The 24,304-nt window shown below is 37.3% G+C and overlaps 2 protein-coding genes across 2 annotated transcripts in view; both read left to right on the top strand.

The window, feature by feature from the left end:
* The window catches only part of LOC150087085 (DNA-binding protein SMUBP-2-like), a 460,431-nt gene that overhangs the window by 423,944 nt on the left and 12,183 nt on the right, over positions 1 to 24,304 (top strand). The window contains exon 17 of the mRNA XM_090372370.1: positions 5,477 to 6,186. Coding sequence (XP_090228496.1) covers positions 5,477 to 6,186 — 710 coding nt within the window. The remainder of the gene's footprint in view (positions 1 to 5,476; positions 6,187 to 24,304) is intronic.
* LOC150087087 (52 kDa repressor of the inhibitor of the protein kinase-like) lies at positions 428 to 2,356 on the top strand. The gene is given in 3 exon segments (XM_090371268.1): positions 428 to 1,030; positions 1,033 to 1,512; positions 2,135 to 2,356. Coding segments are annotated over 3 exon segments (1,305 nt in total).

Below are 24,304 nucleotides of genomic sequence, written 5' to 3'. Positions count from 1 at the left end.
TCTGAGAATTAAAGATCATTAAAATCGATGTAAAATGAAAATAATGTATTTATAGTTTTATTCTAAAAAAACATTTTCTTATTTGTGTTTCCCCTCTTTCAGAATGGATATAAGGAATTATTTTTCTTCCCAAGAAAAAAATGCAAAAAAGACGTAAAATAGAAATTGAGCAGGAAAAATGTATGCCTTCGGATGCACAAGTTGATCCGATTCCTAGAACATTGATTCAAAATGACTCTGTCAAGTCAATTTCACCAAATAATTTATTAGAATATGATATTGGTTCTTACATTGGAGTTTCTGCTATAACACCAACTTTAAAATTTGAAATCCTTTCTAATACTAATGTTCCCAACAAGGACTATGATTTCAAAAAAGATTCTTCTGGAAAGAGAGTTTAGATTTGCTTGGTTAGAGGAAACACATCATGGTTGTGTTATTCAAAACTACAAAAAAGGTGCGTTTTGTTTTACATCGGGGCTGTCAAGGTGCATTTATAAAAACTCCATTTATAAAATATAAAGATTTTAACCAAGATGCCAGAAATCACATGTCATCTCAATGGCACAAAGAAGCTGCCATTGATGCACAGATTTTTATAACAATCCACAAACATCCAGAAAAAGATATAATTTGTCAAATTGATAAATCAATACAAAAAACTATAGAGTCCAATAGAATTAAATTAGGTTCTATTTTATCAGCCATTGTATTTTGTGCCACACATGATTTGCCATTAAGGGGAAAAAGGAGTGATTCTGGAAATTTACGTGATTTATTTCAATTTTGGATCGAAGTGGGAGACTTAATTTTAAAAGATCATTTGATGAAAGCTCCTGCAAATGCCCGGTACACTTCTGTAAGAACTGAACATCAACTAATAGAACTTTGTGAAATGGAAATACGAGAAAGCATTGTATCTGCTGCAAATAAATCTATTGGATTTTCAATCTTAGCGGACGAAACCGCAGATATTGCTGGGATAGAGCAGCTTTCACTTGGCATTAGGTTTGTTGACGAAAATAAAAATATATAAGGGAAGAATTTTTAGGATTTACAAAACTCTATGATATGGATGCGAAAAGTATTAGTTCTGCTATTTTAAATAAATGTACTGAATATGGTTTGGACATGAACAAATTAATTGGACAAGGATACAATGGCTGTGCAAGTATGGCAGGAAAGGAAGCTGGTGTTCAAGCCCAGATAAAAAATATATATCCAAAAGCTACTTACGTATATTGTGCTTCTCACAGATTAAACCCAGTTGTGAATGACCTAAACATTGTACTAGAAGTTCGCCAGACAACAGGAATTATAAAATCTATAGTAAAAGTTTTTAGAGAAAGTCCAAAACGAAGAGCCATCGTGCCAACAATTCCTTTACTTTCAGAAGCTTCGAAATATCAAAGTATATCGGTTTTTTCAAAGAATTTTCAACTCATTTTCAATAAATTAGAAGAAATTTCTATGAACTGGACAGGATCAGCACATCAAGAAGTGCCTCGCTTAGTAACATCATGTAGTACTTCAATGTGTATTATTTGTTTAAATATAATATCAAAATATTCTGCTATTCTCGAACCAATAACCCAAACATTATAAGCCATAGATGTAGATTTACTAGCAGCTCACCAACATATTGAGGACTTACCTAAAATATTTGCATTTCATAGGGAAAAATCTGAAGAGATTTATAAACTTTCACTAGATATGGCTGAAAAATTAACAATGAAAATAGAAATACCTAGACGATGTTCCATACAGAAATATAGATGCAATTATCCTGGAATCACACCTGAAGACTTATCGGCAATCAATATTTATCCCATACTTAGATTCTTTAATTTCATCCTCAAAATCAAGATTTTCCTCGGTTAACGAAATAGCATTTTTAGTATTTCAGTTTCATCCCAAGAATATTCTGAAAATAGATAAAATAAAGTTCCAAAACAATGTCAAAAGAGTAAGCGAAAAATACAATTTACAATATTTAGAAATAGAGGCAACAACGTGGTATGAAAAATGGACAAATTTTCCTTCGACTGATATTCCCCAAACTTTACCAGAAATTTTGGAACATTGCAACTATTTCCCTTCTATTAATTCGGCAACAACTATTGGTATGACATTACCTGTTACGACCTGTACCATTGAAAGAAGTTTCAGCACCTTGAAACGTGTGAAAACATGGTTAAGGTCCACTATCTCAGAAACTCGTTTATCAGGTTTATGTATGATTAGTGTGCACAGGAAGAAACTAGAAGAGGAAGCGGTAAAGAAGAAATTTATTGAAAATGTCATCAATAGGTTTGCAAGCGATAGACGGAGAATTCAATTCTTATACGATACGTGATTGTTGAAATTATTATTATCTATATATATATTTATATATGTCATAGCATAGATTGATTTTTTCCAGGTCACGTTGGGTACCCGCCATGGTTTATGGTTTGTCTGATAAGCTAGTATATCATATTTTACCTTTAAAGAACTCTTACCACTATCAACTTAACTCATATTCATATATATATATATATATATATATATATAGTAATTCTTATTTCCTTTATATTGTCAATTTATATACATTATGTATGTGTTTTTCTATTGATGCAATACTGTATTCTATAATCTACTTGAGAAAAAAAAAAACAAAAAAAATTAATTTAATTAAATAAAAAATTATTGATGTAATTATTTGTCTCCAAGCTTTGCCCCCCCTTCCCCCCAGAAAATTTTCTGTGGACACCCCTGTCCACGTGGATATCCACATACTTGCCCACAAACTACATAAGCCCTGTAATAGGGCAACTGCAATATTATCACACTATTAAATAATTAAGTTGAGATGTGACATTTTTTGCACTTTACTTTTAATTCACTAGGCATAATTGATTTTTTTCTTATAAATATCTAATGCTTTCTTATATTCAGGACCTACTTTATCAACAGGTACATGAGCAGCCTCAAATTTATTTCCCTTACAATTACAACATACAGGTTGCTGATTGCGATCAGGACATTCCTTATAAGAGTGACCTATCTTAGCACAATGCCCACACAGCGTCTCCCTCTCAGAATATTTCGCCATGTATCCAAATGATAAACACTTATAACATTGAGTTACAGTATACATTTCCCTAAATCTATATGCTGGCCAGCCTATAAACAATCTTGACGTATTCTCTATTTTCAACTCTAAGACAGGTGCCAACTGCAGAACCCAGTTCTCTGTTTGCAAATTCTTAGTTTTATTCACAGATAAAATTTCAATACTGTCCATATATTTATTCTCTGTCACATTAGTATCCTTCAAGTTCTTAAACCAAACTTGCTTTAGAAAGTCCTATAGTTATACCCTGCTGAACATCAAATACAACCACTTTAGGCATAACAGGTTTAGGCACAGTATATTTTAAACTCATACTTTAGTTTTGCTATGTTGTCGTCAGTCTCAGCCTCCAAAACTAAATCACAATCTCTTATGGGCCTAACGTTTCTCACTTTCACAGATGACAACATTGATCTAACCTCCTTCAAGATATCAGCCTTTATTTCCTCACTAGTTTTATATTGATCTGTAGTAGTCTTGATTATCATCACCTTTGGAGCTTTTGGAACCACACTACAGGACTCAAGTTCTTTAGAAGCAGTAGCATGAGTTTCTTGATACACCTTTACAGATTTCTTTAGTTTATCTTTTAACATCATATTTTCAATTTGAACGTCCTGTGCCTTTGCTTCCAATTTATCCCAGAAATCAAGGATAATTTGTATAGCAGCAGTTGGAATCTTACTATTTATGTCCTATAAAAAGTTCCTTAAGCGACTTTTTGCCTCTCTAACATGTTCAAAGCCCTTGATTTCTGTTTTATCTGTTATGCTGTCATCTTTTCTTTGTCTTTTTGTATTCCTTGCTTTTTTGCCCTGCACATTAGAGTCGGAATTCACTTCTTTTACTGGTGCCTGTTGTTTTCTTTTTAGAACCTTTGTCTGGTGTACCTTGTGGAGGAAAGCGATGACAACCAAATCTTAAAAGGAGTTCTTGGTAAACTTCTACCTGAAAATACCTCAATTTCTGTTAATTCCTGTGCCTTGACTTCGAATTTCCCTACATATCTCTTCACATTCACCTTCAGTTATCTCGCTAGTAGCCGTCAGCAGTTCTTCATCACCCATAAGGTCTACCTCACTAAAGGAAGACATAATTGTATAAATAAAAAATCAATATATATACACACAATAAAAACCAAAAATTGATAACGTTGATATCTGACTAACTATATACAATATATACACAACGTAAAGGAGCAAGGAGCTCTCATTCTCAAATGTAACACTAAAATAACTAACAAAATCTATCGTGTTTAGTAAAATCCTCCACCACCGAAGTTAAACGGGCTTGCAATCCCAGGGGCTTGAAGCCACAAAGGCATGGGATTACAAAGATTAACGATTAACCTCAACCCAGCATTCAGCCTGTTTAGCTAGCAGGGATCCCCCACCCCAGACTATGTGGAAGTAGGGCTGACTATTTATGGGCGATGCAACTCAGTACAATAAGGAAAAATAATAAAGATCAAGCTAAGCTCAGTTATTGCACACACAACATGGTGCCATATAGACCCTGAGACTCACAAAATAGCAGTGGAAATTTGCTGGAACTGCTTGAAAATGATGCAAACATACACTTGACTAGATAACTCGTGTTTTTAATTGACTATCAACTACTCTAGGACCCATTCTGCTAACACCTTTTTCAGAGTGAGGACCTCTGTTATTGTGGTGTACATGTTCAGATGAGATGCCGGCAATGTACCAAACTGTTGCTCATTGATCACTCATAACCAAATCATGTACATTGTCAACAACTTCTGGAGTGATATATGTTGTGGGTCATCTTCCAGGCTCTCCCTCATTTAAATTCTGTTGCTCACTCCTTAACCATGAAATAGGAAGGGATATTCCCCCCCACTGTTGTAACCAATTCCCCCACCCCCCTGTATATCTATCTGATGTGACTCTTGGTTTGCACACAATGACAGGTATTGATGGGAGTTTGCAAAGTAAAAATTTGGGCTTGTGGAAGCTAGCTATGCTAAACTCACAAGTTGTTTTGTAAGCTTGGCATGATTCACTGTGATTTCCTATTATAAGAAGCTTCAACTGCTGCCAGACTGTAGCACTCACTAATGGATGAATAAGGATGAATGCAATGAGATAAAGACCTATGCACTTCTAGAGTTGTCTAGGTCTTTATCATATTCCATTCTCTTTCTAACTACTAGCTCTAGTTTTTCACCCTCTTTCTGACTACTAGCTTTAGTTCTCTAACCTCTTTTGTACTCCATTAATGGTCCTTTTTTTTTTTTTTCCTTTTCTTTTAACTTAATGTGAGTTAATACATGTTGGAAAGGACAGTATATAATTTTCATATTATTATGACATACTGAAACTGTTTTCTCTTATACAGAGATCTGAAAAGTTGGGACTTCTGCATATCAGTGAGGGAGAGAGCAGTAAACGATATGTTAAAATACAGAAAAAACAACATGCACAGATTCAATCAATACTTGAATTTGGAAATTCTTCAAATAATGATAGTTTTTCAAATAATGAAATTTGTGAAAGTACTTATAATAAAGATCATAACTGCAGCATATTACTTTCTTCAGAAACTGATTTAAATTTACCCATATTATATGATTACGAAAAGAAGAAATGTTTCACTTGTGGTAAACTGGTGCCAAACAATAATTTTGTCTGTCATGAATTAAACTGTAAAAAGAAAGATAATGTAATTTTGAAAAAACAAGATCAACATAAATCAAAATTGTGTTCTCTAAAAGAAAAGGAATCAGATTTTGATGGTCTTTTAGCAGAGGCAGTGAAAACAGATAATGTATGTTCTTTTGAAAAGTGTAAAACTAGGGTACTAGTTCTCGGTCAGACTTGTCAGTTTTGTATGAAGCGGTTTTGTTTTTCTCACAATTTGCCAGAGATCCATGGATGTGGGAATGAAGCCAAAGCATATGCCCGTATGCAGATAAAAAAAGAAGCACAGCTGCACGGTGGGAATGTTATACCAGATAAGCATTTAAATCCTTCAAAGAGGACACAACTTCAGAGGAAACTAGAAAAAAGGATTACCGATATGTCTGAGAAGAGAAAATCAAAAAAGAAGTAAATGTATATCTTATAACTGATAATAACATCTGTATTATTAAATCTATTTTCCAAAATTATATATTTATTTAAAAATAAAATAATTTCAAATCAGTGATTGAAAAATTATACCAGCTCATAAATATACACAAAATAGTCTTATTGAAATACATTTGTTTTTGCATCAGTAATAAAGTTTTTAATATTAAATTTTAAAAGAATTGTTAACATTTTTTATAAATGAAATGTGAAATTTTTATAAACAGTTTTTATAAATGAAATGTGAAATTTTTGTAAACAGTATGAAATGTAACATTTTGTTATATGTAGAAAGCTGTTACATTCCCTAAGGTGGCAGTTTTTTTTTATCTCCTCTTCTCAGATTTTTTTGATTTTAACACCAAACAGAATGGTAATATTTCAGCACAGAAGAAATTTCCATTTATATTCCATGATAAAGGCAATTTTACAGTGGTTATAACTACAATCATTGTTATGTCAGCCACGAACAGAAAGTTATTTTAGTCTCTGTTATTGAGTTGTTAGTATGATAAATGACATAAAAGCAGTAAGTATTTAGGCAGCCATATTTTCAAGTATAGTTCACAAAATACAGAGAATTCAAAAAAACAGCACCGTATTTAGCAGTCACGAACTTGAACCCCGGTCGCTCAAAGCATGTGAATTTATGCACCTTTGTGCCTGACCACTCAACTACAGTGACCTCGTCATCCAACCGGTACATCTCATAATATGTCTAATTCTTCCTTAGTTTATTCACACTACCCACAACACTAGATGGTATTCACAATTCTAGATGATAGATTGTTCCAACAATCAGTTGCTCTTTGGCTGAAACTAGATGGTACCTTGTTCCAACAATCAATTATTCTCAGGCTGAAAGCAAATTTACTCATATCACATCTGCATCCTTTTCAGTTTGAGTTTACTTGGATGCCCTCTTGTGTGTTTGTGTTGTCTGAGAAAGAGTTAGAAAGCTCATACCATCATCATCAAATTTACTCAATCTATTTAAAACCTTAAATACTTCAATATGGTCTCTTTGCAAGTGCCTAGTTTCCAAGTGCTGCAATTAACAGAGCCAAAGTCTTTTGGTAAGACTTTGTGTTCTTGATTAATCTGGTTGCTCTTCTCACACATTCGAACAGATCCACATCTTTTTTAAAATGAGGTTTCCAGACATATCTACACTAGGATGAGGCCTAACTACAGGAACAGCGCTGGTTTTGCTATAGCGCAATTTACAAATTGAAAAAAAAAATTAACTGCGTTATGTACCAATACATTTGATATGTATGTATTATAATGCCAGCACGTAGGCCAATGCATTATGGATTCTAGGCCACGCTGACTGTTGTCGCAACTTCCATCATATATGGACTCTGCTAGCATTCATACATTAGTAAACACGTTAGATTCCAAGCGGTGAGTTTGTTCACAGTGTGTAAGCTGTACAAATATTTTTCGCTGTGTATTTTTTATTAAAGATTATTTTTTAAAAACGATACACCTTTATACCCAAATATGAGTGGAAAGAAGAAATGTAATGGCGCTGAGAGTTCTAGATCCAAACATCAAATGAGGTATGAAAGTAAGGCAGGTGTTCCAAAATTACATTCAATGTTATAAAGAGATGTATGCAGATAAAAAGAAGGAAAAAACTGTGCAAACTAAGCTGATCAGTTATTTTTCAAAATAAAAATACAGTATATACTTCACTTATATTCTTTTGGTAGGTACATACTGCAATAAAAATCATTTGTGCTGTACTTACTAGTATTTTTCATTTTTATCATTTTTAATTTCTTTTTTTGCAAAAACTTCGTGTGCATCAATTTATGGTAAACCTATTTTTGAACCTATAGGTTTGAACCTATATATTTTTGCAACTCGACCCATATAATCAAATTGTCAGAATGCATTACATTAAAATATATACTAATAATACCTCGATCAGCGTGGTTTCGCATAGCGCAGTATTTTTTTTTTTTTTGGCTCAAATTAACTGCGCTATGTGAGGTATTCCTGTATTGTCTTATAAAATGGGATAATCACACCTTTGTTCCTCTATATCAGTAATAGAACCCCATGAGTTGTTCTGCTAGCCTGTTTGCACTGCTTAGAGAACTTTATGTCAGACTGTACAATTAACCCCTAGATCTCTTTCATTCTTTAACACCTTGAGTGTGGTACTGCCTATATGTTATTCTGGTATTACTGTTGCTCATATGCAGTACCTTGCACTTGTTAAACCTTAATTTCCACTTCTCAGTTATCTGTCTAATTTATCTAGGTCTTGTTGCAGTAGTATGCTTTGATTCCTACCCGTTAGCCAACCTGCCAGCCTTTGTAGCATTGGCAGAGTTTGTAAGTAAGCTTGATATGCCTTCATCAATGCTATTAATAAATACTGTAATCAGTAAGGGGACCCAACACTAATATTAATGGTGTCCCCTGAGGGACACCATTAATAATATTAGTCTAAGAAAAGCAGTGGCCATTCATAATCATATGAATTACCCCCAGGTCCTTTTCATTCTCTATCACTGTCAGCGTAGTACCACAGAGTTGATACGTTGATCTGGGGTTACTGTTTCCCATATGTAAAGTACTACATATGGGAAACAGTAACCCCAGATCAACGTATCAACTCTGTGGTACTACACTGACAGTGGTAGAGAAGGAAAAGGACCTGGGGGTAATTGTGCAGGCAGATATGAAGTTCTCTGAGCAGTGCAGACGAGCTGCAAGAGTAGCTCATGGTGTCTTGTCAATGATATACAGGAATTTTTCTAGCAGGAATAAGGATGTGATTATTCCCTTGTATAAGGCATTGGTCAGGCCACACCTTGAGTACTGTATACAGGTCTGGAGGCCTCATTTCAAGAAGGATGTAGAGCTGCTCGAACGAGTACAGAGAAGGGCAACAAGATTAGTGAATGGAACAAAGGGTTGCTCTTACGAAGAAAGGCTTAAGTTTTGCAAATTACAGAGCCTGGAGACTAGGCATCGGCGAGGTGATCTGATAGAGGTGTATAAGGCTTTGAATGGCTTGAGCATGCTCAATGCCGATGGGATTCTTCCTCTTGCTCAGAATAATCACCTGAGAGGGCATAAATTCAAATTGGGGAAGGACGGATGTCGGATAGATGTGCGGAAATTTGCCTTTAGCCAGCGGGCAGTTGGTTTGTGGAATAGACTCCCATCGCTTGTTGTTGAAGTTGATAGCCTAAATAAATTTAAGGCTCAGCTGGATAGGTATTTTGAACGAACGGAGGGGTGAAATGGGAGTAGTGGTTGTGCTTTTTTTTTTTTTTGGCTTATGCTGAATAAGCTTGCTTTCTTGCATCATATGCCTCTACTAATGCTAATATTCTGTTTTCTGCCACCCAACCATCCCTTTATCCATATCGTAAATTACATTAAAAATATAATGTTCAGTTTGTTCGTAGTTTCATATCAGTTAATTAGATTAAATATTATATAATTGATTAATTATATAAAATTACATTAAAAATTAAAACATTACTGTCTATTCAGAGTTTCATATCAATTAATTCTTTGTTGGATGCTAGGCTTCATTTCACAAGTGGTTGCTAGTAATGAATGAATAAATGATACATCCCACTTTAAAAGCTTATAATGCCACTGCATTGAATAATTTTCATTTTTTTAAACCAGTTAAAGCACTACATCCAGTGAAATATCTTAGTTCCATTAGTACATTTATCTTTAATTACCTTTTAACATAATTAGTTATGGGCTGATGTTTGAACCTTATCCTTTAGAAACAGCTATGAATATTTTATCAGTGAATTTTTTTGTTTAGCACAATATATATATATACAGTATTATAATAAACAAATGCAGTGGTTAAGTTTCAAAAAAAAAAAAAAAAAAATTAAAGCCTTTCAAAATACCCACTTCCATAATTAATAGCTTATAATATATCTACATATGAAAGTTTATAATTGATTTTGTTTATTCTGTTTGATAACACTATATAAAATACAAAAATAAAATACAGTATCAATTTCATAGTGGTAAGTAGTAACATCTTATCCCAAGTGCTCACTTTTAGTAATTACTGTACTCCATTTTTTTAAAAAATATTGGGATAATCACCTCCTTATCCCTCTAAGAAAAATTCCTGTATATCGTCGACGAGACACCATGAGCTACTCTTGCAGACCATCTGCACTGCTCAGAAAACTTCATATCTGCGTGCACAATTACCCCAGGTCCTTTTCATTCTCTACCACTGTCAGTGTAGTACCACACAGTTGGTATTACTCAGAGGTTACTGCTTCCCATATCCAGTACTTTACATTTGTCAATGTTAAACTTCAGTTGCAGCTGACCGGACTAGCCGGGTGGGTAAAGTGCCTACCTGGCAACCCAAAGGTCGCGGGTTCGATTCCCGCCTCGGGCCTGGATCAAAGTACTGCAAAAACCTTGGGAGGTGCATTATGCCCACAGAAGCCTATGCGCCAACAACTACCAAAAAAAAAAAACTTCAGTTGTCACCTCTCAGTCCATCTGCTCAACTTTTCTAGATTCTGTTGCAGCACCGTACTGTCATTAACAACCTTTCTGACCTTCGCATCGTAAAAATAAAACATCCAATGGGCTTGTCCAGGATGCAGTTTTTCAGAAACCTGAGCAGAATCATCAAAGTTAAATTTGACATCAAGTAGACCAAAGTAATTCATCCCCTTCCTGCTTGTATTAATGGAAGTAAAAAAGTTGTTGCTGCTTTTTTTTTTTTTGGCATTCCTTTCCAGAGACATCTTGTAATCTCCCCTTAACTTGCCTAGCCTCCTTTGTGACTTGATTGCAGACTACTTTATATCTACCATAGGCTTCTGTATCACCTGATAATTTATATACATCCCATGTATTTTTCTTCTCTACCACAAGTCTCATCTGTTCATTTGACATCCATTTAGGTCTAAGTGTGCAACAATATTTCTTGGTTGGTATGAAAAGCGTAGTAACTTCTATGATTACATCCCATTTTAGAATTTAATGTTGGTAACATCACTGGTTGGTCCCACTGTAAGAGAGTTTAAATCTGTCTGAGATGACTGTAGTCACCTTTACAAAAGCAAAAGCCCTTCCCTTTACCTCAACAAAAAAAAAAAACCCTTCAACGAGAGTAGCCTGTGCGAACGTACATTTTTGCCGCTCCTGGAACAGAGAAGTTTTTTCTGATTTATTTTCTGTTTTATTAACTTAAATTGGCATATTTAACTTATTTTCTAGAGTAGCTTTATATTCCTATTTACGATACTTAGTTTAAAGTAACTTAGAGATTTTGTAGGTATTACTTAGTATTGGAAAGGGTATCAAATCCACGTGTTTACCGTTCGTAAATTGCCGCCATTGTTACGCGATAATAGATAGCATAAGCTTAATATAGTATAGTACATAATATTGTCAATTAATCAGATAATTAATCTTGTTGAACTTCATTGTCAATTAAATTGTACCTTTAACTATACATATAACGACTTGGGTTACGTAACATAAATAATTAGTAAAAAATAAATGATTAATACTTAACTTGATACAGAAGTTATATAAAGGGATTTCGTAGATGACGCTCGATACTAAAACATAAATATAGTGTTATAACTGTGTTGGGATATAAGTTTAGGGTTTTAATTTTGTACTGAAATTGAAATTTTATTGAAATTAAATCGAAATCATGACTCAGACCAGAGCAGCAAAGCAAAAGGCTCAAGCTAATGGGAGTGCTGTGGCTCAGGGGAGAACTGAGGGGGGGCAGTTGCCATCTGAATCACAGCCTATTAAAATGCACTACTTGCTTGATGTTTGTGGAGCAGTCGGGTACGGGACATGATACTGCCATGGGGGATGTCTTTGTGGGTGCACGATGCAAGGAGTGTAAGGAAATCAGACGACAGCTCAGCGTTGTTATGGGCCTATATGAGAGCTTGAAGGACAGGATGGATGTCCTCGAAGGATTAAAAGTGAGGGGCCCATCAAGCTCTCAGCTGCCCACACCAATGCCAGAGCTTGCACTTGGTCATCACGCAACACAGCGGCAGCCCCCAAGGCAGAATGCGCTGGTCCCAAAGGAACTAGTAGTTGTTGGTGACTCTATTGTCAGGGAAACGGGAAACATGCTTTGTAAAAAGGATAGGTGGAACAGGACCAGGGTATGTCTGCCGGGGGCAAAGGTTGATGACGATGTAGAGCGGATATCATCTTTTAAGGGGACAAAAGGTGATATAATTGTACACGTTGGCACTAATGATATTAAGAGTAGGAGACCGGCGGAATTACTTAACAAGTACAGGTCACTGTTGAAAAAAAGCTGAATTAGGATTGAATTTGAAAGTGTCTGCAATTCTGCTCAGACACGATAGGAGGGAGTATATGATGAGAACCCTGTCGATCAATTTGGCCCTGGAAAGATTGTGCAAGGCTCAAGGGGTAGAATTTTTTTCAGCCTGGTCTGTACTTGTTAACAGGAGAGACTGCTTCTACAGGGATGGGATACGCTTAAATAGAAAGGGTGCAAGAATGTTTGCTGATGCTATCGAGGCAGTGTTAGGTGTGTCGGAAAACTGCTAGATTGGGTGGATACAAGGACTAATATATTAACAGTAGCCACTGGCAGAGGTGAAAGTGATTCTTGCACTGCTTCTATTGGAATGAGCCGCATCCTGGAAAATAAGATGCAGGATATTTCAGAGACTGCTGGGAATCATTGGGGTACAAGTAAACACATGGGTTGTGTTAGGGTAGCTAAGAAAAAGAACAGGTGCATGTATACTTGCGTGAACACCAATGCTAGGAGTTCAGTAAATAAATTTGATGAATTTGAGGTATTGCTCAAAACATCAAAGGCAGATATTGTGGGGATTTCAGAGACATGGTGTCACACAGATATAAGGAATGCAGAACTTGAATTTGCAGAGTACAATGTCTACAGAAGGGATAGACAGGATAGGAAGGGAGGCAGGATTATGCTATTATTCAAGAAATACATAAAATCCAAGGAAGTGAAGTCAGTAGACATTGCTGGACAGTGTAGTGTCGAGTCAGTTTGGTGTGACATAAGCATTGGGAGATCAAAATTGAGAGTAGGAGTGTGCTATAGGCCTAATGACTCTGATGAGTATAATAAGAAATTGTACAGGGAAATAAAGTGGGCCAGTAAATCAGAGAGTCTTATAATGGGGGTTTTTAATTTCCCAGATATTGACTGGAATTTGGGGGCTGGTCACTCACACACTAGCAAGGCTTTTGTGGATTTATTGGATGATTGTTTTCTACATCAGCATGTTCGGGAGGCAATTAGAGGGAGTAATACTCTTGATTTGATTATCAGTAGTGATTCTTCATGCATTAAGAATCTGCAGGTAAATGAACCACTAGGTGGCAGTGATCACAGTGTGCTGAAGTGGGATTTACTCAAAGAGGTAACTACCTTTAGGGATAAAGGGAAGGGTTATTGCTTTCATAAAGGCGACTACAATGGACTGAGATAGTATTTAAATTCTATACAGTGGGACCAACTGATGATGTTACCAACAGCAAATTCAAAATGGGAGGCATTCAAAAAACTTATCTTGGAAGCTACTAAGCTTTACATACCAACTATGAAATATTGTTCAAGGTTTAGGCCTAAGTGGATGTCAGATGAACTAATGAGACATATGACAGAAGAAAAATGCATGGGATACATACCAATTAACACGTGACACAGAAGCGTATGATAGATAAAAGTTGATCTGTAACCAAGTTACAAAGGAGGTTAGGCAGGCGAAGGCAGATTACGAGAAATCTTTGGCAAGGGATGCAAAGAAAAACAGCAAAGAGTTCTTTACTTATGTAAACTCTAGAAGGAAGGGGATGAATCAGATTGGTCCACTTGATATCAGTGGTTCAACTGTTGATGATCCTGCTCAGGTAGCTAACAAACCAAATTAATATTTTGCATCGACATTCACACATGAGTTATTCAGGGAGGGGAATGCCAGAGGTGTATTCAGCTCTGGCAGTACGCTAGAGAATCATGTAATAACTGAGAGTAAAGTGGAGGAGAAATTGTTGAAGATAAACACAAGACAGGTACCTGGGGTGGATAGGATCTATCCAGTTATATTAAAAGATGCAGCAAAGGAAGTAAGCATACCCTTAGCCATAATTATGAGAGCTTCCTTGGATTCAGGAGAAGTACCCATGGACTGGAGATGTGCAAATGTGACCCCAATTCACAAAGGAGGATCAAAGGGCGACAAGTAATTATAGACCTGTTAGTTTAACTTCTGTTCCCGGAAAATTAATGGAGGCACTGGTTAAAGAAGCACTGCAGGATCATCTAGACAGGACTTTAGTTATAGCTCAGACACAGCATGGTTTTGCTAAGGGGAAGTCTTGCCTGACCAATTTTATTGGATACTATGATGCAGTCACAAAAGAACTGGATGCAGGGAATAGCTTTGATATTATATACTTGGATCTTAGAAAGGCTTTTGATACTGTTGCACACAGAAGACTGCTGCACAAATTGGAGCAGTGTGGCATTGGAGGCAAATTGCTGCTATGGATAAAGGGGTGGTTGAGGGGGAGAAGACAGAGTGGTAATCAATGGACACTGCTCATCGTGGACTAATGTTATTAGTGGAGTCCCTCAGGGTTCAGTATCGGGTCCATTATTGTTTTCTGTATTTATAAATGATATTGATGATGGTATATCAAGCTTAATGACCACGTTTGCAGACGATACGAAGGTTGGCAGGGTTGTCAAGGACACTACGCTACTGCAACAGGATCTGGAAAGGATGGGCTGAGAGGTGGCAAATGAAGTTTAACATTGACAAATGTAAAATACTACATATGGGAAACAGCAACCCCAGAGCAACGTATCAACTCTGTGGTACTACACTGACAGTGGTAGAGAATGAAAGGGACCTGGGGGTGGTTGTGCAGGCAGATATGAAGTTTTCTGAGCAGTGCAGATGGGCTGCAAGAGTAGCTCATGGTGTATTGTCGATAATATATAGGAAATTTTCTAGCAGGGATAAGGAGGTGATTATTCCCTTGTATAAGGGAATGGTCAGGCCACACCTAGAGTACTGTATACAGGTCTGGAGTCCTCATTTCAAGAAGGATGTAGAGATGCTGGAACGAGTATAGAGAAGGGCAACAAGATTGGTGAATGGAACAAAGGGGTGCTCTTACGAAGAAAAGCTTAAATTTTGCAAATTACAGTGTCTGCAGACACGGCACCAGCGAGGTGATCTGATAGAGGTGTATAAAGCCTTGAATGGTTTGAGCATGCTCAATGCTGATGGGATTCTTCCTCTTGCTCAGAATAATCACCTGAGAGGGCATAAATTCAAATTGAGGAAAGACAGATGTAGGATAGATGTGAGGAAATTTGCCTTAACCAGCGGGTGGTTGGTTGGTGGAACAGACTTCCATCCCTTGTCGTGGAAGTTGATAGCCTAAATAAGTTTTAGGCTCAGCTGGACAGGTATTTCAAACCAACAGAGGGGTGAAGTGGAAGTGGTTTTTTTTATTTATTTATTTATTTTTGGCTGATGCTGCATAAGCTTGCTTTCTTGCATCAAATGCCGCTACTAATGCAAGGCGCATTATGGCCAAAGTAGCTTATGCGCCATCAAACCTCCATATCAACAACAGCTACTAATGCTAATAGTTATGTTTTTAAGCAAATCCCACATTAGCACACTGATCACTGCCACCCAGAGAGTACTCACCTGTAGGACCCTAATGCATGAAGAATTGCTGCTGATAATTAGATTAAGAGTAGTGCTTCCTCTTGTTGTCTTTTTAACATGCTGCTTTAGAAAAGAGTCGTCCAATGGATCTGCAAGTATTGCTGGTGTGTGAGTGACCACGAGTTCTAGTCAATATCTGGAAAGTTAAAATTCCCCATCATAAGACATTCTGATTTACTGGCCCACTCTCTTTCTTTGTATAGTTGTTTTTTATAACTCATTACGGTAATTAAGTTGATAACACACCCCTGCTCTCATTTGTTTTTTTCCAGTCCTTATGTCGCACAAAACTGACACATTGCCCTCACCACCCAAGTCAACTGGCTGTGCTTCCTTAGATTTAATATGCTTCTTAACTAAGAGCATATCCCCCTTGTCCTTTCTGCCCAGTGTGCATGCTCAGTGGTAGATAAGCTGAAAATAGTCATTAAAGAAAACCAAGTAAGTAACATTATGTATCCTCGAGCCTACACCCATCGTGGCAGGGTACAGGGATACTTGCTGACCGGGCTAGCCAGGTGGGTAAATTGCCTGCCTGGAAACCCAAAGGTTGTGGGTTTGGATCCCGCCTCGGGCTTGGATCAGAGTAAAATGCAAAAACTTTGGGAGGTGCATTATGGCCACAGAAGCTGATGTGCCAACAACTAACAAAAAAAAAAAAAAAAAAAAGCAGGGATACTCAGAAGCTACAGAATCATTGAGACTTGAGACTACCATAGATACTATGTGAGCAGCAATAGTAATCCAAAACATAAACATTACAATTATTAAGATCAATAGCTTATATACACTATTGGCAGTATATGCACAGTTTACCTGCCCTCTGGAATCCATCCACATTATATCAATGTAGATTGAATCAAAGCATAGTTCCATCTATCCAACACTTTGAAACAGCTCTAAGCCAGCTTCCTTGAAACAAAATTCTTATATTAATGGATTCAAATATCAGATCTCCTGTGTGGCACAGCTGTACTCCAGAGGCACCTTCAATGGGCAGGAACTGGAAAACTTCATAGCGACAAGCTCATTACAAGTGTTAAACCACCATGCAATCTACCAACGCACAACAGTATGTTGCATTAAAGTGTGATAGGCATTACTATGGCTTCTATTGCCATAGAACGCAAATTCATAAACTGGCATGTGCAAGAGGCCTGGACTACATCCAAACACCATACTCTTACCTTTCAGCTGGTGTGCCAAATGGATAAGACCCCCCCCCCCCCAATATGTGATATTATCAGATGTAACATCAAGAAAGCTAACTAGCAGAGATACCTTGGATCCCTCCTTTCAGGTATACCCCAAGGGAATAATGAAATGCATCCAAATCAAAAGGTCAAAAAACTGACAGAAACCATTATCAGAGCTGCAGATACCTCTACGAGAAAGAAACAACCAAGATCATATGCAGTTCCTTGGTGCTCTGAGCTGAACATTCTCTGGTAAAGAGTTAACCTGACTAGAAAACTTACTGGAATCCAAGGAATCAGTATACAAAACTTATAAGGCGCAAAAAAAAAAAGGAATCTTGGCAAATGCTTCTTGGTACCACAGGTTATTTTGACATGTGTGGTTTACCAACAAGCTGCCAAAAGGTGATGTGGTAAACACCACAAACACCAAGACTACCAACACCTGGAAGGAAACAGCCAGCAATATTCTTGATGTACTGGTTCCAGTAAATGACAACCTCCTTACACAAGACCAGTCCACAATGTGCACAACTGCCAACTGAAGACAACTACCAAAATCTGGAGATTGAGACCCTTTTCACCCTGGAAACCAATAGATGCCCAGGTAATGATCTCGTTGAAATATAAATGGTAAAAAACTGGCCAGAAGCTATCTGCACCACTCATTGCAACTGTACAATAACTGTTTACAAAGAAAAAAAAAGTTCTTGTTTACACTCCGGCCTGACCACCAGGTCAGAGGAGTTTACAATAAATTATCAACACAAACATTAATCGTATTTCGCAGTCACAAGGTTGAACCCTGGTCTACTCAAAGAGTGCATACTACTGCACTCTAGCTCCTGACCACTCAGCTACGTCAGGCCTATCTTCCCCATCTTTTGGAAACAGGTTAACATAAGATTAATACTAAAGAATCTGGAAAAACAAAACCACCAGCAGATCCAAAATCATACAGAACCATTGCCTTATACCAGTTTTGGCAAATGATGGAGAGGCTAATACTATTTGGGTTACAAACTACCTCCATGCTAATTTACAATCAAACCAGTATGGATTTAAACAGGGGTGCTCCACAGAGGATGCAATGGACTATCTAGTCAAATAGCATATACAGCAGAAGAAACATATGTATTGGCCATATCCATTGATTTTGCAGTAGTCTTCAATGCACTGTGGCAGCCCAGCATACTACCAGCTTATACAAGACTGTCTCAGGGATAGACAGGTCTTGGTCAAAAATAGATAACTGCATCGCCAGACAAGTGACAGAAGGATGAACCCAGGGTTCAGTGCTGGGTCCCTGTTTCTGGAACCTGGTATTGGATGAATTCTTGGGGATGGATATTGTCCCAACTGATAGGGTTGCCTTTGCTAATGACCTTGTCTTGCTTTTCAAGGCCAAAACCCAGGCTGTTTTAAAACAGCATGCCAATTTAGCAAACAATACCTTCTGGCAATGGGCAAGTATACACTCAAACTAGCAATATATAGCAGTAAAACCAAATCAGTTCTGTTAAAAGGTAACTTGAACAGACATCCACAAATTAAAATAGCAGGTAAAACAGTAGCTCTAGTAACAGAAATTAAATATCTGGGTGTGATATTTTGACAATAAGTTAACATTCTATTGCTATCTTGTGCACTTGGCCAAAAAGTCGGGTATTATTCTGGAATGATTGCTAGATTGGTCCCCACTGACTGGGGTTTAAAAAGGAAGACACTTTCTCTTATTTATAAGGCTGCTATCTTCCTCCCAGTTATTACCTATGGTGCAGGAATATGGTATCGTAGAGCCACTCTAGATAAGAATAAAAGAAAATTAGATTCCATAGAGGATTATACTCCTAGCTACCATGAAGGCATATTGCACTGTCAAGTACACCTGTTCTGTAGGTCCTGGCAGGGGCATTGCCACGGGACTTAAAAATAAGTAAAAGCAGACTCAACTATAGACTCAAAAAACTAATCCCAACTAACATCTTAGGGATTATCATAAACCTCGAGACTGATATTAAACAAGAAAGAAAAAGAATATCAACCACATTCTACCAGCAATAGCAGAGTAGGTGGGAACAGACACCTAAAGGAAAAGTCATCAGGAAGCTCCTGCCTTGAGTAACCCTAATTCCTGATTGGTCATTTGCACTTTGGTTTATATGACAACTATGAATGACAGTATGTATAGCGGCCTATGTTGGTTTTCAGCTCTCAGTCATGTCTGCATTGTTGGATGTGATTGAGAGTTTTCATCAGCATGATATAACATTTTTCTTTTAACACTTTACAGATATAAATATCAATAAATTTTCTGTTCTCGGACGACCCCAAGGTCAGAGGAGTTTATGAGATAGAGAGAATACAAGAAACAGCAGTCACAGGCTTGAACCCCTATCATTAAAGGCACGTTTAATTATGTACCCTTTTGCCTGAACCAGTTGGCTACAGTGGCATACAAGTTAAATGTACCTCTAATTATTTTTTTAGCATTAGTAAAGGCATATGATGCAAGAAAGCAAGCTTATACGGCATCAGCCAAAAAAAATCCCTTTCCGTTTCACCCATCTGTTCACTCCAAAAGTTTGTCAAGTTTGCCCTTCAATTTATTTCAGCTGTCAACTTCCACAATGACAGATGGAAGCTTGTTCCACACTATTCAACCACCCACTGGCTAAAGGCAAAAACCTTTGCACATTCATTCTACAACTGTCTTTCCTCAATTTGAATTTATGACCCCTCAGGTTTTTAATCTGAGCAAGAGGAAGAATTCCATCAGCATTGAGTGAATTCCATCAACTTTGACTGCGAATGATGTCAATTAACGTGATTCAAGTTTCAACTATAATAAATGATAAACCACCTCAATTGAAGAAGTGACCATCACTTCGATTATTCTAGTTTCGAGAACAGTTGCTAGATAGCGTATGCGTATCGAATTGAAGCTCCTGGAGCTGATTGTGCATGTGTTCTCAGCTCATTTTTCGTTAGTCACAGTGAAGAGTTTTGTTTTTTTTTTTAATTTTTGCCTTCCTTCGTAGGCACTATGCTTATGGTGTCTAATGGGAAATCCGGCCCTGCTCAAACCATTCAAGGCCTTATACACCTCAATCAGATCACCTTGAAGGTGCCTAGTCTCCACTGCAATTTGCAGAACTTAAGCCTATCTTGGTAACAGCAACCCCTTGTTCCACTCACTAATCTTGTTGCCCTTCTCTGTACTAGTGCTAGTAGTTCAACATCTTTCCTAAAATGAGGCCTCCAGACCTGTATGCAGTACTCAAGGTCTGACCATTGCCTTATACAAGGGTATAATTGCCTCCCTATCCTTGCTAGCAAAATTCCTATATCATTCACAAGACCCCATAAGCTACTCTTGCAGCCTGTCTGCACTGCTGAAAAATCTTCATATCTGACTGCACAATTATCCCTAGGTCTTTTTCATTCTCCACTACTCTGAGTGTGTAGTACTGCACAGTTGGCATGTTACTCTGGGGTTACTGCTACTCATATGCAGTACAGTACTTTGCATTTGTGGCGCCTCCGTAGCCAGGTGGGAAGGAGCAACAGTGCGTAGCACACGCTTCTTGATTGGACCGAAGTTCGAGCCCGTCACCACCAAATACGGAGGATGCGGAAAGGTCAGGGAATGACCACCGCATATTCCTGGAGCAATATGGCCTTAGTTGCTAATGCTCCTAAAAAAAAAAAAAACCAACCAACCAAACTTTGTATTTGTCAATGTTAACCTTCAGTTTCCACCTCTCAGCCCATCTGCTCAACTTTTTTAGATGTTGTTACAGTAATGTACTGCCCTTACTGTCATTAAAAACCCTACCAACCTTCATAGCATTTGTAGACTTGGATATTAAGCCTGATATACCTTCATCAATATCATTGATAAATACAGAAAACAACAATGGGCCAAATGCAGACCCCTGGGGAACTCCACTAATAACAATAGTCCATGAAGAGCAGTGTCCATTGATTACTACTCTGTCTTCTCTTTATATATCTAAACATATGTTTTTTGTTATTGTTATCATTGGTTTATAAATATAAATGGACTTGAATTATTTGTACATATAAAATATTCTGCATTACATACGTATATAATTATGTGGCAACTACTTACGTATCAAAATTAAACTTACAATTCCAATTAAAATCATGAATTTAATTGATCAATTTAATCATGAAAAATGTGTCGATTTTGGGTTGAACTTTGGCTCTCTTCGAAATAAACTAAAAGGGATATTAATTTTAAATCCCCCGCAGCGTTACCACCCAACAATAAAGTCAGCCGATCCTTCGCCGCTTTGAAACCTGGCATGCTTTTTTCTTCTTCTTTCAATATGAAGCTTCTTTTAGGCATTCGTTTCCAGAAAAGTCCTGCTTCATCTATGTTAAAAACTTGTTGAGAAGTATAACGCATAACACCCCTCTTGAATAATTTTAACAAGTTCTTTTTTGAAAGTTTCGGCTCCTTCTGCACTTGCAGCTTCTCCCTGGATTTTAAATCTATTCAACCAGCCCTTACTAGATTTAAATGGTTCCACATTTTTTTTTTTTTTTTTTTTTAAGGCGAGTTTTCTTCAGATCATCATATTGGCTAATCTCTCTCTCTCTTTTTTTTCTAATAATATTTAACTTAACTGAATTCTGCATTGGATATTTTCCTCAATAAAAATAGTTAAAAGTCTTTCCATTTTAATCCTAACAGCCGGCCTAGCCCTAGTTGCTTGCAGTGGAACAGCTATCTTTCCCGCTACTAAAATTAGTTCTTTATTTTTTTTTTTTTATAATTGTTCTTACAGTTAAACTTGCGAGTCCTAAATTATGGCACACATCCGCTTGTCTTTGACCCGAATCGATTCGCTTCAAAACATCTAATTTAATTTTCAAATTCAGTCTTTTTCTTACATTTATAGTCTTCGTACTGCGCTCAGACGTTGTTGCTTTTTCATTCTTATCGGCCATTATTAACTCTTCGAAAATGTAACTGCTTCGGTTGCATCAATTATGATACAATGTTCAAGTAAACTGTTCGTTTTGCACGATGTCTAATACGGTACTGAGTGATGACTAGACTTCGGATAAATGCATATAACACAAATATTACAAACTTGATCATTTTTTAAAATGTTGATCTCGGAATTACGTAACAAGTCACTGTACCGCAATTAATTTAGCGTGCGAGAAAATTTCACTGAGCGTGGGAAAATTTCTCAAGTCGGCGTGGGAACGTTTTAATGCTGTGTTGCTATTCATTTTCAAGCTATCGGCTCCATCAAATGAAACGATTTTGTTAAATATGCCAGAAATGAAATCTGTAAAAGAGCGTTATAGTGATCTGTGACAGCGTTATAGTCAGATATGGGTTATAATATAAGAACAGCATTATAGTGAATCAGCGTAAAGCGAACCGCGTTATAATGGGGGCCTGCTGTATATATATACAAGGTGCTACCCCAAAAGTTCCAAAAAAGTATTTATAAAATAAATTAGACTCACCCCAGGTGTTATTTGGCACTCTCACCTTCAAAGTAGTCCCCTTGAGAGTGTAAATACTGATCCCAGTGCTTCTCCCATGATTTGAATGTATCCTGAAAGTCCTTCGTCATATTGTTCAGCACCACACCTGCGATTCAGTTTGGATATCCTATACACTGTCAAATCTTTGACCCTTCAGCTTGATTTTCATTCTGGGGAAGAGGAAGAAGTTGCAGGGAGCTAAGTCTGGTGAATAAGGGGGGGGACGATTACCATGTTGTTGGATGCCAAAAACTGCACCACAGCGAGAGATGTTTCGGCCGACGTGTTGTCATGATGAAGGACCCAGTTTTTTATGTGCCACTCCTCTGGACATTTCTTCCTGACGGCTTCCCTTAACTGTCTCAAGACATTGCAGTAGAACTTTGTCTGGCCAGTAGGGACGAATTCTTTGTGGATAATGCCATTAATGTCCAAGAAACAGATCAGCATGGACTTCACATTGCTCCTCACTTGTCGAGCTTTCTTTGGTCGGGGTGAAGATGGGCTCTTCAACTGGGATGATTGTTGCATGGTTTCTGGGTCATACCCATATACCCAACTCTCATCAGCAGTGATGACTGTACAAAGGAAGTTTTGATCACTCCTGACCTGTTCTTGTAGATCTCTGCTAACTTTCATGTGATACTACTTTTGGTCTTCACTCAGTAACCGGGGCACGAACTTGGCCGCAATCTTTCTCATGTTCAACTTGTCTGACAAAATCTACCGATACGATAATTCTACAATACCAAAAGTGTCATGGATGGTCCACCTGTGGTCTTCACGGATCGCAGCCCAAACTTTTGCAACATTTTCCGGGATGGTGCTCGATGATAGACGCCCAGAGTGATCGTCATCATCATTATTATTTATTATTATTATTAACTATATGGTGCAAGGAAGCCTGAGGCTTATGCTGCACCAGCCAAAAAAAAAAAAATTTCCCAAGTTATCCTGAGAGAGAGTGAGAAAAGTAGAAGGGAATCGCCAAGAAAGAGAAGAATGATGATATCCAGCTCAGGACCCTTGGTGTGCCAAGCCCATACTCACTAGATGTGAGCCCCTGGGGTTGCATCAACCAACATTCGTCTGTTTTTAAAACGGTTAAACTAGTAGTAGGTCTGTGTCTGGCCTAAAGCACTGTCACCAAAAGCTTGTTTCAACTTCTTATGGGTTTCTGCTGCTGTATTGTTAAGGATACAAAATTTGATGCAAGTATGTTGCTCTCTCACATCAACAATTGCAAACTACACAAAACACACCACCAAAGAACTGTACATAAATATTTAATGTCACCCAATCAGCCTGACGCCACGTAGCCATTGATTCACAAAGGATGCATGCAGTGTTACCTAGCACCACAAGTCCATACTAGATGTAGTTCCCACACATTCAATTTTGGGAAATTTGGGTAGCACCTCGTGTGTGTATATATATAATATAAGAAAAAATAGCTATTCTGTTAAGTTATATACATGTGAGTGAATGTCAGATCAAATGAATGTGATTAGTGTTAAAAAAAAAAGTGGTGTCTTGGTAGGTGTTATATTTAATTATAACCTGTGTCCTGCTTTCTGTATGATGGTGGTGAAAGTAAGCTAA

The sequence above is a fragment of the Mastigoproctus giganteus genome, chromosome 4 (assembly GCF_048544385.1).
Source record: "Mastigoproctus giganteus isolate SK-2022 chromosome 4, ASM4854438v1, whole genome shotgun sequence".
NCBI classification, from domain to species: domain Eukaryota; kingdom Metazoa; phylum Arthropoda; class Arachnida; order Uropygi; family Thelyphonidae; genus Mastigoproctus; species Mastigoproctus giganteus.
The sequence above is the reverse complement of the archived record's forward strand: the minus strand, read 5'-3'. Positions and strand labels throughout refer to the sequence as shown.